Source organism: Chelonoidis abingdonii, chromosome 1 (assembly GCF_003597395.2).
Source record: "Chelonoidis abingdonii isolate Lonesome George chromosome 1, CheloAbing_2.0, whole genome shotgun sequence".
Classification (NCBI taxonomy): domain Eukaryota; kingdom Metazoa; phylum Chordata; order Testudines; family Testudinidae; genus Chelonoidis; species Chelonoidis abingdonii.
In genome coordinates this window covers 65,853,444-65,867,921 of record NC_133769.1, presented here as the reverse complement: position 1 = coordinate 65,867,921, position 14,478 = coordinate 65,853,444, and the positions used below count along the sequence as shown (strand labels likewise).

The 14,478-nt window shown below is 46.9% G+C and overlaps 1 protein-coding gene across 1 annotated transcript in view; it reads right to left on the bottom strand.

The window, feature by feature from the left end:
- Window positions 1-14,478, bottom strand: part of XPOT (exportin for tRNA) — an 86,826-nt gene that overhangs the window by 4,379 nt on the left and 67,969 nt on the right. Inside the window, 3 exon segments of the mRNA XM_075063460.1 lie at window positions 10,430-10,477; window positions 11,260-11,375; window positions 11,479-11,595. Of these exon segments, the coding sequence (XP_074919561.1) occupies window positions 10,430-10,477; window positions 11,260-11,375; window positions 11,479-11,595 (281 nt within the window).

Genomic DNA, 14,478 nt, shown 5'->3' with positions numbered 1-14,478 from the left:
GAGAGAGAAGAGAGGATAGAAGAGAAGAGTTTTGAAGAGAGACAAAAGGAAAGTTTGGAGGAGTGCTGAGGGCTGAGAAATCCAAAAAAACCTAGGTAAGGGGATCTGGCTTGTATAGAAGAGGGCAAGAAGCCCTTCACAAGCTGAAGGGCAGGAGATGGAGTAACCAGGAAGGAACTGCTAGTTCAGTGGTTCACCACAAACCTCAGGGCCCCTGGGTTGGGACCTGGAGAGAGGGCGGCCCAGGTCCCTCCCTCTCACTCCCCCACTCCCCTCCTCAAACACTAGTGAGTAATTAAAATACCGTTCAGAGCAACAAAATGAACACAACCTTCCTCAAAGAGAGAGAGGTGCTGATACCCAGCATACAGTACTGCCATTTTGCACATTGGTGTCAGGTGGATATCTGTGCGTGACTATAGTCCAGGTAGGCAACACCTCCATCCTAGATGAACTGTCAGTCCTTATACAAGCCCCGTGCCCAGCAGAGGTACCCGGTTCCAACAAACCGCCAAAGAGGCGACCTCCGATGCAGCAGGGACCATCATCGGCTGCCTCGTCAACTGCCAGAACCGAGCCCCTGCCTGAAGACCTGCGTAAGCCAATGAACCCTTATGAGGCAGATTCGCAACTGTGAAAGGACCGGACCATACGGCTACATGCCTACAGAAAATACACGGGAGCTGATGGAGATATCTCCTGGCTTTCGAGAGCAAGACCTCGGGAGGCCTGCCCGAATCAATGCTAGGTTCTCCCCTTCCTGTGTGGAACCAGAAAGTCTACTCTGATATGCTGCAGCAGATTATTCCCAGCTAAAGCAGATATCCTGTCCATGTTCAGATAATACGCACGCGAGCCCTGAGTTCCATGAGTGCGATTACGGAGGACGTAAGGAGCCACCTCCGATTACAATTGTTGACCTGATCCACCGATCTCCGACGAAATGGCTGGCGCCCTCAGAGGCCTTTAGCTGAAAGATGAGAGCGTGTCATTGGGATTGGAACCGGTATGTAGATGAGGGGGCTACCACCAGGTCTCGTATTGGCGAGCCTTAATTTATAAATGCTCACCTTATGATGCGAGTTTGTCCTCCCCTCGTGGAAAGTACACTGGCAGCCCGCGAACTGTTCAGACCCAGCGGGGAACACAAGGCTAATCCAGGTAAACCAACCCGAAACCAGCCCTGGACTGTTGAGAACTATGAGACGAGAACTGTAACCTGGGAGGAAGACACCGAGAATGGCTCTGAGAGCCCAGTAAGGAACCTGGGGTTTGTGAAGAGAGGGGCGTCTTGGCGGCAAAACAGCCCCAGGCAGGTGTACACCGGGAAAAGGGGCCACGTTTTATGTATTTGGATTGGCATATAGAAGGCCAAATGCGCCCACAAGAAGAACCATATGGCAGTGATCTGATTACAGCAAGTTCTTATCGGCCCGGGTTAGGGTTCACCAAGACCTCACAGGATTACCAGACCTTAAAATAATTAAAGAAAGCTAATAGATCTGTTCATCGTCCGGGAAACTGACAGACAACTAACTCGCCAAAACACATAAATGCGTACAGCACTGTGAATACCTACAATTCTATGGGAAATCAGATACACCAGCGCATCGTCCCCAACTTCCCACTATAAAACTCCGGGAACCTACTCCCATTAGAGCCAGAGACAACCGCTCCTGTTTTGATTGGAGGAGACTTCCCCGGGTTTGAAAAGCCTTACTTTACCCGATAGAGCCAGGGGAGGGTAGCAACGCCCCAGGCGTGAGACAGAGGCAAACTACAGATAGCCTCACCCCAGTGTTTTGCCGAATTTGCTCCAGAGAGTTATTCTCATCCCCTGGAAAACCCCGAAAGGTCTAGGTGAGAAATGAAGGGCAGATAAAGGTTAGGGACCAGGATTCTAGCAGCGAATCAAAAAACTTCCCTTGTGGGTAGGCGAACCCGCTCAGGAGACCAGGAAATGATTCAGGCCAAGGAAGACTCGGACGGCGGTTCCTAGCCAAGTGGGAGCACCCCAGGGGAAGAGTAGAAATAGACCCCCTAGAATTTTTAGGTCAGTTCGTACTGCACATGAGACCTTTGGGCAGGACCAGGCCCAAAGATCCATAATATGCGAACGTGAGGGAGGAGTCGAGTGTAAGTAAATGGTGTGCCCCTGTGGAAGGAAAAATCAAAGGCCCAAGGCCATATTATGTGCTCAAACGCGATCTTTGTTACAGGATAGAGCAAATACCAAGGGAAAAGAAGTCTTAGAGCAACTCTTTAGTCCCAGGAAACACATAAGGCAGTACTAGAGTTAGCTCACAGTCATCTATTTGGGGCATACTAGGGTAGACAAGACACTGGATAGAATCCTAAGAAGGTTTTATTGCCAGGATACGCGCAGGAAGTCCAGCCGCACTATTGTGCCTCCTGCCCTGAATGCCAGTTGCATAGCCCCCGACCTCACTTGCGGGCCCCATTAGTTTACCTTTGCCTATTATTGACGTCCCTTTCGAGAGGATAGCCATGGACATAGTGGGCCCATTAGAAAAATAGGCACGGGCCACCGAAACGTACTAGTCATCCTTGACTATGCCACGGGTATCCACGGGCCATTCCTTTAAGAAACCCACATCCAGGCAATAGCAAAGAACTACTACAGGTTTTTCGCCAGAGTGGGCATCCCTAAGGAGATCCTGACAGACCAGGGAACCCCGTTCATGTCAAAACTAATGAAAGACTTGTGCCCTGCTCCGCATCCAGGCCATACGGACCTCAGTCTACCACTCACAAACAGATGGACTGGTCTGAGCGATTTAATCGTACCTTAAAAGTATGATCCGAAGGTGGTAGCACAGGATGGAAAAGACTGGGATACCTTCTACCGTATCTAATGTTCGCTATACGGAAGTCCCCCAGGCGTCCACGGGTTCTTCTCCCTTTGAACTATTATATGGACGCCACCCACGCGGATATTAGATATCGCCAAGGAAGATTGGGAGGAACAACCCAACCCAGGAAAAGCAATGTCATTTGAGCACGTGACACAGATGAGAGAGCGAATAACTTGAGTAACCCCGATAGTACGGGAACATTTGGAAAAAGCACAAGAGGCCCAGCGACATATTACAACCGTGGCGAAAAGTACGGAGATTTCAGCTTGGGGGAACAGGTGATGGTGTTAGTACCGACAGCAGAAAGCAAAATCTTCTAGCCAGCTGGCATGGACCATCATGAGATAGTGGAAGCCATTGGGGAAGTGAACTATAAGGTTAGACAACCAGACCGCCGAAAGCCAGAGCAAATCTACCACACATCAACTTACTGAAGCCCTGGCATGACAGAGAGACGTGTCTGGTCATTCGAGGAGCTCTACCTCAGACAGACGACCCACAGGGACAGGTAAAGATATCTCCTGAATTAACCCAGAAACAACGAACAGAAGTCATTGAAATGATCCACCGGAACCAGGACATTCTGTACACAACCGGGCCAATGACACCAGTCCAACATCATATTGTCACCAGCCCCAGAGTAAGGGTGACGATAAGACCATACCGAATACCGGAAGCTAAAAGGGAAGAAATTAGGATGGAAACTTGAAGATGCTGGAACTCGGTGGTCATTGAAGAATCCACAGCCAGTGGTCCAGTCCGATCGTCCTAGTCCCAAGCCTGATGGCACCCTGAGTTTTGTAATGACTTCCAGAAATTGAATGAAGTATCCCACTTCGATGCCTACCCGATACCATGCACATTGATGAGCTAGCTGATCAGTTAGGCAAGGCCCGATACCTAACCACTCTGGATCTGACCAAAGGATATTGGCAAATTCCCCCAAGGCCAAGGAAAAGACTGCCTTTCTCTACACCGATGGCTGTTTCAATACACTGTCCTCCCTTTCAGGACTCCATGGGGCCCCTGCAACATTCCAAAGACTTATGGATAAGTTTATTACACCCCATGCCAGTATGGCGCCGCCTATCTAGACGACATAGTCATACATAGCCCTGACTGGGAAACACACCTAAAAAAGTGGAAGCAGTGCTGGACACCCTGCGAAAGGCCAGTCTCACTGCTAACCCTCTCAAGTGCGTGATAGGACTAGCTGAGCCAGATACCTCGGGCATGTAGTAGGGGAGAGGTTTGGTAAACAAATGGAGTGGAGGCAATACAAGGTTGGCCTCGACCATTCGCAAAAAAGCAGGTCAGAGCATTTTTAGGATAGTAGATACTATTGGAGATTCATCCCTCATTTCGCCACAAGAGCAGGGCCATTGACGGATCTGATAAAAGCTCGGGCCCCGAGATAGTAAAGTGGACTGATGCGACAGAAGAAGCATTTGCAGATTTTACGGACAGCCCTATGCTGCCATCCAGTACTCATAGCCCCAGACTTCGAGAAGGAATTCATCCTACAAACGGATGCCTCGGAGGTGAGGCTCGGTGCCGTCCTTTCCCAGATGGTAGGGGAAGAGGAGCACCCCATCTTGTACCTTCAGCCGGAAAGCTCCTCCCCAGGAACAAAAGTACGCTGTTGTCGAAAAGGAATGTCTGGCGATAAAATGGGCTATGGAGACTCTCCGCTACTATCTCCTGGTGGCGGTTTACCCTCGTTGAAAGACCACGCCCCGCTCCAGTGGATGCACAGGAACAAGGAGAGGAATGCCAGAGTGACGAGGTGATTCCTCTCTCTGCGCCTTTCCATTTTTCGGGTCCAGCATAGAGGCTGGAAGCCAACATGGCACGCTGATGGCCTATCGCGACGCACTGCCTCTCGTCCCAAGTAGCCCAACCCCTTGGTGTTGAGCACTTAAAAGACGGTTGTTGTGTTCTTAGTGCCGCTCAGTTGTTGGTGAGGGCTGTGAGGCTGGCGGCTTTTTTTTGGGTAGGCTTTAGGTTTGGTCTCGTGGAGGTTTTGGACTGGTAGGTTCAGTGTGGGGGATAGGTATTATTGGCCCTGTCCTATCGGTGAGGAGGGGCTGGGTATTGGTAGTCTTGTGTAGAAGGTGTTATTGTGGGGGATCTAAGGGCTTGAATATTTGGTGCTTGGTGAGGGTTGTGGGGCGAGCGGAAACATGGGAAGGTAAGTACTTGGGTTTGGTGCCGGGGGTTGGTGTTGTTTGGTGGGATTTGGGGATTGAGGATGTTATTGGGGGAGGGAGGTGGTGCTGGTGTGTCTTTAGGTGGGTGTGTGTGTGTGGGTGTGCCTGAGCCCCGTGGTTCCCCCTGATCCAACCTCAGGGCCCCTGGGTTGGACCTGGAGAAGAGGGCAGACCCAGGTCCCTCCCTCTCCACTCCTCTCCTCAAGGACACTAGTGGGGTAATTAAAATACCAGTTCAGAGGCAAGCAATGGTGCCCTGAACCTTCCCCAAAGAAGACAGAGTGCGAGAACCAGCATAACAGTACCGGCAATTTGCCACACCATCTAAATTTATGCTGTTTTATTAGGGCAAATGGCATATAAATATAATATTACCAGGGATTTCGTGGCCATTTACCAAAAAAGGTGCCTCCAATTCACTAGGATATTTTTTCAGTGTTTATCAGGTACCTCCCTATGTTCAAGAACAAGAATTCAATCTGCCATCTAGAAGAGGCAAAAAGAATCAAATGGGTTTGTACAAGCACCAGTTATTAGCCCTGTAGTTGGAACTTAGTACACAATTTTGTTTGTGAGGTATAAAGTAGAATCTAGATAATTCTCACATATCTATGTTGGCTTTGCAGCATCGTGAACAAAAGTAACAAATAGTAAAAGCTTATTTTAGTCACTAAAACCTGCGTATCTGACACTGAATACATAAATCTGTCAAGAAAAAAAAGTTAATAACCTTTCCATAACTGTTGCTCATAAAGATTTGTTGCTCATGTCCATTCCACATTAGGTGTGCACGTGCTGCATGCACTGTTGCCAGACATTTTTCACTCAGTATCTGTTGGGCCGACTCCAGCACCCTCTGGTGCCGCGCGCTTATGCATCAGTATAAGGAGGCGCTGCTGGCCCCACACTCCTCTCACTTCCTTCTTGCTGGCTAACTCCAACAAAAGCGTAAGAGAGCAGGCCATGGAATGGACACAAACAACACAACACCACTACTTACGGAAAGGGTAGTAACCATTATTTCTTCGAGTGCTTGGTCGTATCCATCCCACATTAGGTGACTCGCAAGCAGTACCAAGGAGGTGGGCTCAGAATTCATGGAGATGCGGATTGCAGTGCTGCTCTCCCAAACCTGGCATCATCTCGAGCCTGCTGGGTGATGGTGTAGTGAACGGAGAAGGTATGCACTGACAACTAGGTTGCAGCCTTGCAGATATCTTGGATCAGGACCTGGGTCAGAAATGCCGCTGATGAGGCCTGAGCTCTCATCGAATGAGTTGTCAAGAAAGCAGGAAGTGGGCTGCCTGTTTGCTTGTAGCACGCCCGAATACAGGAGGTTATCCAAGATGAGATTCTCTGGGCTGAGACCGGTAGGCATCTCATAGAATTATAGATTATTAGGGTTGGAAGGGACCTCAGGAGATCATCTAGTCCAACCCCCTGCTCAAAGCAGGACCAATCCCCAAATGGCCCCCTCAAGGACTGAACTCACAAACCCTGGGTTTAGCAGGCCAATGCTCAAACCACTGAGCTATCCCTCCCTCCTTTTGCTATTGGCACAAAGAATTTTACAAATCTACAGAACAGCTTGATCCTCTCAGTACAGAAGGCTACTGTATGTCTAATGTCCAATGAGTAAAGCAGCTGCTCTTCTGAATTCTTGTGCAGTTTTGGGAAGAAAACTGGCAGGAAAATGGCCTGGTTACTATGGAACCACCTTTGGAAGAAAAATCACCTTTGGAAGGAAGGCCAAGTGGGGGCACAGTTGAACCTTGTCTTAAAGAACACTCTGTATGGTGGTTCTGATGTAAGGACCCTGATTTCCAAGACCTTTCTGGCTGAGATAATCACTAGCAGGAAGGCGACCTTCCAGGAGAGAAATAGCAGAAGGCATGGGCAGTGAGTATAATAGGTATGGGGAGGCTGAGCTGCAGCCACCGGATCCCCAGTTGGGCGGTTTGGGGGGAAAGTTTTTGATTTATTATGCCCCATGCAGGTTCCAGGCGGTTGAGGAGGCAGTATGTGCTACTGCCTCCTCAGCCGCCCCGGAACCCGCATGGGGCATAACAAAAGCTTCTTCCAGAGAAGAGAGACGCATGCTCTTCTGTGGGCGGCTTGGGATCTAGGGAGGGGAGGCATGGCATAGTGCAGCTGCAGCTGGCCTGGGACTCTGGGCATGGGTGCTCAGGGCTCCTGTCAGCTGAGGGCTCCTCTGGGCAGGTGTGTGTGTGGGTGGGGGTGGGGGGGTGTGTCTCAGGGCTTCAGCTGGCTTCAAGGCTCCTGCAGCTGAGGGGAGGAACGGGGTCTCGTGTGTGTCTTGGGGCTCCAGCCGCAGGGTATGTCTGAGGGCTCCTCTGGGTGGGAGGGTGAGGGAGTGTCTCAGGGCGGCTCAGTGCTCCTCCACCTGAGGGGAGAGGGAGCAAGGGGTGGAACCAGGGCTAGCCTCCCCAGAAGGTACCCATGGCTGAAGGTACAATGCTAGCAGCTCAAAGGGAGGGCTTGTGAGTCTTGAAAGGATCAGGTTTAAATCCCACATTGGCTCGCAAATTTGAGGGTAAAGCCTTTATAAGCTTTTAAGAAAGCGTATGGACATCTCATGTGACAAGACTAACTTGCAGTTCACCAGAGGGTGGAAGGCTCAGATCGCTGCTAGGTGTACCTGGATATATTCGAGGGCCAGACCTTGTTGTTTCAGATGGAGCAGGTATTCCAGTACAGACTGAAGGGAAGACCGAGTTGGAGAAAGACCTCATTGCGAAGACCATACTGAGAAATGTTTCCACTTGGCCAGGTAAGTAGCTCTAGTAGATGGCTCCCTACTACTTAGCAAGACCTGGCGGACTTGCTCTGAACAAGCTTTGTGTCTGTTTGCTCTGAGAGAAGAGAAATACCCTCGAATGGGAGGTTTTGGATCAGTTGTTGAACTGCCAATAGGAGCCCTGAGAATTGACGCCATGAGCACTACTCCCATGACCACTGTGGAAGCCATCGTTCTGGTTGCCCCATTGGCTGCAACCAGGCCCAGCTGGAGTGAGGCTCTGGCTATGGTATTTCCTTCCTCTAAGAGGGTGGAAAATTCTTGCCTGGAGTCTTTAAACGTCACCATACAGTCCCACATATTGTAATCGTACCTCCCAAGCAGGGCTTGTTAGTTAGAAATACAAAGCTGTAACTCGCCAGTTTGTCAGAAAAAATTATTCAACAGGTGTAGCTTTTTTGAGTCCTTCTGCTTGGGGGTAGCACTTGTCTGGTCTTGTCTGTCCCTCTCATTGGCCTGAAACCACGAGGGACCTGGGAGAGGAGTGAGAATATAAGTATTTATATCCCTTTGTTGGTACATAGCATTTCTTCTCTACCCTGTTTGGAGCTGGGAGGGAGAGAAGATGGGGTCTGTCATTGGGCTCTGACTGAACCCATAGCAGCATCATTAATGGGTAGGATCACTTTAGATGGGGCTGCTGCAGCCAAAATATCAATGAGGCTATGTGAAGATTTCTTGAGTACCTTGACCTCTAGCCCTAAGTTAGTAGCTATCCTCTTTAGAAGCTCCTGATGGGCTCTAAAGTCATCTTGCAGCAGCGAACTGCTCAGCTCCTCCCTCATCTGGGGAGAAGGAAGAGGTGTGAGCCAGAGGGGGAGTTTCCTCCTCTTCTTCTGTCCTCATTATGTCCCCTGGGCCCACATCTTGCATGTTGGTACTGGAGCTGGGGTCAGGTGCTGAGCGGAGCAGTACATGGGCCTTCCTCTCAGATGCAACTGAGTAGGACCAATAGGATGGCAGTCCCTGTACAGGAGAAATCCCCACAGATTTCAGAACGGCCACTGGACCTGCATCGGCCACTGTCCTCCAGGCCAGGTACTAATGTGGGGGTCTGCATGGGGGCCCAGCAGGATGTAGGATGGGCAGCAATGGAGGCTTAGACTGGGTGTAGGACTTCACCTCCAACTCCGAAGAAGCATCCTCCTGTCGGTGCTGAGGGTCCAGGGACCAGTGCCAGACCTCACAGATGATAGAGGGCCCCAGTGTCAAGTACAAGCTCGGAGCCCCATGCTCCCTTCTGCTAGTCATGCTCATCAGATCTGCTGGTTGTGCCATCGGGGTCAGGGGTACTGGAAGTGATAGTAAGTCATCAGGGACTGCAAAGGCCTCCAGGTGGTTGGCGCTGTGATGACTTCTTGGTGTCAGCAGGTCCCCCCACACCAGACCCCTGCGAGTGGCGTGGAGTTGACAGTGCCGCTAAAGGCAGAGAAGTGGCCTGATGCGCGACACACTCTGCTGCCATCCCCATTTGTCCTTGTTCAACACTGGGGAGGCATCCTCTCTTGGACTGCTGTTTCTTATGCTTCTTTCTCAGCACTGGAGATGGAGAATGGTGCGGAGAAACATGCAGTGCCGGAGGGGCTCTTTGCACCAAAGCTGAGGTGTTCGGAAGACTAGCTCTCAGTCTAGCCTTTCTTTGTACAAGATGTGAAGTCCTGACAGATTTCGCAGCACTCATATATGTGAGCCTCTCGCAGATATTTCAGTCAACGGGAATGCGGCTCACTCACCAGCACAGGCTTGCCACAGAAGGCACATGCCTAGCCCCAGCAGCGAAGAGAGTCCCTTTATGCTAAGAGAGGGGGACTATCTGCACTAATACTACTTACTCTGTTTATGCTACTACTGAACAGACTAATAAACCCACTGAATAACACCTTGCTGAAGGAAGAGGAGCTGTTCCATCGACTGTCACAGGTGGTAAGAAGGAACTGAGAGGGTGTGGGGCCAGCAGTGCCCCTTATACTGGTGCATAAGCACATAGCACCAGAGGACACTAGAGTTGGCCCAACAGATAATACTGAGGGGAGAAAATCTGGCGATGATGCACACAACATGCATACAACTAACATGGAATGGACATGCGCAAACACTGAAAGAAGAACATGCCATTTTTAGTGACTTTACAGCATGAGGCTACTTTAAGTGAAGAGATCTTCCAAAGAATATAACTCTTTCAAAACCACAGATCCCTCACACTTGGTGTAATTATTTTACTGAGTAACAGTAATTCACCACCACTGGATTAAAATCTATTTAAATAGTAATTTTTGAACATACAAACTCAGCTATTTTGTGACAACTTTAAAGGTTTTACAACAACAACAACATAAAGAGGAACAAAACTTCTGGAGTTAAACACAACATTCATTCCAGTCAGTGATTTCTGTTAACTCTCCTGGAATTAATCTTATTCTTCTCTCTACATAGAGACACTTACTAGCTTCTGGAGATTAATTTAATTCCAAGAAACACCTTTAAAGAGATGCATTTAGTTTTACACAGAGTTTTACAAGCCTTACCCTTTTGAGATGAATTGTTTTTAATGTCACTGCACATTCTGATAAAGCCTGCAGGGTGGAGGAAAAAAAAACCACAAGAAAACCTTAAGATTTCAACTCAAACACACTCTTATCAGTAACTAGTATTGAATGTTAACTTTTGTTAATATCATACATCGGGGTGGCCAACCTGTGGCTTTAGAGCCACATGGGGCTCTTCAGAAGTTAAAATGCGGCTCCTTGTACAGGCACCGACTCTGGCGCTGGAGCTACAGTTGCCAACTTTCCAATGTGCCGGGGGTGCTCACTGCTCAACCCCTAGCTCTGCCACAGGCCCTGCCCCCACTCCACCCCTTCCCACCCCCTCCCCATAGCCTGCCATGCCCTCACTTCTCCCCCCCAACAGCCTCCTGCACACCACAATCAGCTGTGTTGGGAGGTGAAGGGAGCGAGAGGAAGGCACTGATCAGTGGGTCTGCCGGTGAGTGGGAGGTGCTGGGAGCACGGGGGTGCATGGAATTGATGGAGGGCTGCTGATGTATTACTGTGGCTCTTTGGCAATGTACACTGTAAATCCTGGCTCCTTCTCAGGCTGGCCACCCTGCCATACATTTATGTTAGAGACTCTGTCCTGCAGTTGTTTGCATGCAGATCTTTCACTGAAATCAACTTGAGTTCTAAGTGCAGGAGGACCTGCAGAATTAGGCACCCTCAAAAGAATGACCAATATAATTGTTTTACATAAATGAAAGCTTTTGTTTTATCAGTCAAATCAATTCTTTGTCATATGCATATTTCAACTTCTAAAAGTTTTCATGTGTATGTTAAAATAAATATTTCATAGTACGTACCAATACTGTCTGAGCATCTGCCAAGTCAAAAGTTTGTTTTAAAGGTGCTAAGAAACATGCAGGAACAATGTGCTTGTATACAAAGTCTGCAAAACCTACTGGTCCATCTTTGCCCCCTGCGGGGAGGGGGGAGAAAAAAAAAAAAAGAAGCAATGTTCAGATTTTATCCTTCCAACAATTACTGATCATAAAGCTGTCAGAATACGAACGCAAACTTACCCCAAAGCTCCACCAGTTTAGAAAGAATAATAAAACATGTTTTCTGTGCAATAGGATCTGGATAGTCCACTGCTCCTTGGATGATAGTGAACAACACACGTTCCACATTCTCTGCATCTACAATAGATTACAGTAGATTAGATTTTTAGTATTAAAGATGAAACTAACTTGAGTTCTCCAGCATGAACAGAGAAGACCTAATTTTTTAAGCCTTTGAGACTGCATCACACAAAAGGGCAAAACAGTTTGTTATGTAATTCTTATTTAAAGAAGAAGAGATTTTAAGAGTGATTTTCAATTTATAAAATGTTATAACAGCATATAGACAAATTGGAAATATTCTGCAAACTTAAATGACAAACAGGTTTCTATGGAGACAGGTTTCAGAACAGTAGCCATGTTAGTCTGTATCAGCAAAAACAGTAAGTCCTTGTGGCACCTTAGAAACTAACAAATTTTTTTGGGCATAAGCTTTCGTGGGCTAAAACACACTCCATCAGATGCATGGAGTGGAACACACAGTAGGCAGGTATATATACACACAATGAGGTCAGATTTGTGTCCATTTATTCTTAAATAAGTACAACTCTACCCTGATATAACGCTGTCCTTGGGAGGCAAAAATATCTTACCGCGTTATAGGTGAAACCGCATTATATTGAATTTGCTTCGATCTGCCGGACCGCGCAGCCCTGCCCCCCCGAAGCACTGCTTTACCACATTATATCTGAATTCGTGTTATATAGGGTCGTGTTATATCAGGGTAGAGGTATATATGCCTAATAAAGGGACACCATCATAGGACCTAAACACATCAGCCATACCATCAGGGGCTCGATCACCTGCAATGTGATATATGCCATCATGTGCCAGCAATGCCCCTCTGCCATGAACGCTGGCCAAACCAGACAGTCTCTATGCAAAAGAATAAATGGATACAAATCTGAATCAGGAATTATAACATCTGAAAACCAGTCGGAGAACACTTCAATCTCCCTGGACACTCAGACTTAAAAATGGCAATTCAACAAAAAATACTTCAAAAACAGACTCCAATGAGAAACTGCACAACTGGAATTAATTTGCAAACTGGACACCATCAAATTAGACCTGAATAAAGACTGGGAGTGGATGGGTCAGTATGAAAACTAATTTACCCCTGCTGGTACTCGCACCTTCTTGTCAACTGTTTGAAAAGGGCCACCTTGTTTACATGGGCCTCATTAGCACTACAAAAGTGATTTCCACCCCTTCTTGTCAACTGAAAATAGCCCACTTCCACCTTAATTGAATTGGCTCATTAGCACTGACCCCCCCCCCACTTGGTAAGGCAACTCCCCATCTTTTCATATGCCGTGTATATATACCTGCCTACTGTATGTTCCACTCCATGCATCTGATGAAGTGTGTTTTAGCCCACGAAAGCTTATGCCCAAATAAATCTGTTAGTCTCTAAGGTGCCACAAGGACTCCTCATTGTTTTTAAGGTTTCTATGGAATAATTTATAAAAGATAGCTATAAAATATATTCTCCAGCAACATCTTGGCTCATGTTTTTATCAGTAATAAATGTTTATGATTGATAGAAATAAGATTATAAACTGTTGAGATAGTCATAGAATAAATTCCTCTTGGCTTTTGAAAAAACTAATTAATACACTGGCAAACTAATATACAAAATAAGAACTTTGTTTGGTCTTGATAAAAAGTACTGTTGTAACAAGTTCTATGGTTGTCTGACTGCCAGACCCATATAAGATAATTTTATGTGTTTTTGTAAGAAGACAATCTGCTGAAGTGTACATTTTTAACAGAACTCTCTAGAAATCCCTGAACCTGCAAGAACCCTTGGAGTGGAAATGTTGACAGTTCCCATGGAGGAAGATGCTAAGACAACAACTGAAAAAAGATCCTTCCCAAAGAAACAGAGTTTAACTAGATATCAGTGGGGAGATGGATTTCTTCTGAAAGCGTTAAAACTATCAGTTCAAAAAGTTCACCAGTTCAAAAGTAGCTATGTGAAATGGGCCATTATAAAGTGAGCTAATTTCACTTTTAAGAAGAAGGAAATTGAAAAATTATAATGGTACAAGTTACATGTACCCAAGGTGATGTCATGTCTCAATACTTATGAAAAATGACACCTGCCTAATAAGTCCTTTCTGTTTGAAGTCAGGACACTGAACATGGGGAGTGGGGAAAGAAAACAGAAAGACAAGTTATAAAAGCTGACATTGGGAAAATTCACCAGCATGTTGTCTGTAGTAAAGGTCTTTTGAGAGCATTTGCTACAAAAAAACATTTATAGCTACCAATCTTACATTTATGCTTAACAAAAATTGCCATGCTGAATCTGGCCAGTGGTCTACCTAGTCTAGTATCCGATCTCTGATAGTGATCAGTACCATGTTTTCAGAGGAACGTGTAGCCCCATAGTGACAATTACAGAACAGCCTATTCACAGAAGTTTCTTCCTGAACACCAGCATGTTGCTGGCTTACACTCTGATGTACAAGAGTTTGATCATCTAACAATTGTAGATGTTCTCATTAGTAAGGGTCTTATACTTTTTACTCAACTCTTGGCCTCAAAATCTGGTAGCTATATACTCCTCAGGTTAATCATGCACTGTATAAGGAGTACTTCCTGTCCTTGGGTTTTGGTTTATTGCCTTTCAATGTTATATTTGTTTCCCTGTTCTAGTATTATGAGAAAGGTAAAGCCAAGAGAACAAGGATTTACCTTCTCCGTTCCATTTGTTATTTTTTTATCAATTGAACACGTCTAGTGTTTTCAGTCTCTTCGTATGGAAGTCTTTCTGAGCCTCATTTTTGTCACCTATTTCTGGATCTCTCATTTGTTTGGGTTTTTTTGAGACAGTAACAAGAGCTGAATATAGTAATCCAGGTGACTGAGGCCTGGTCTACACTACACTGTTAAACCGATTTTAACAGCGTTAAATCGATTTAACGCTGCACCCGTCCACACTACACTGCTCTT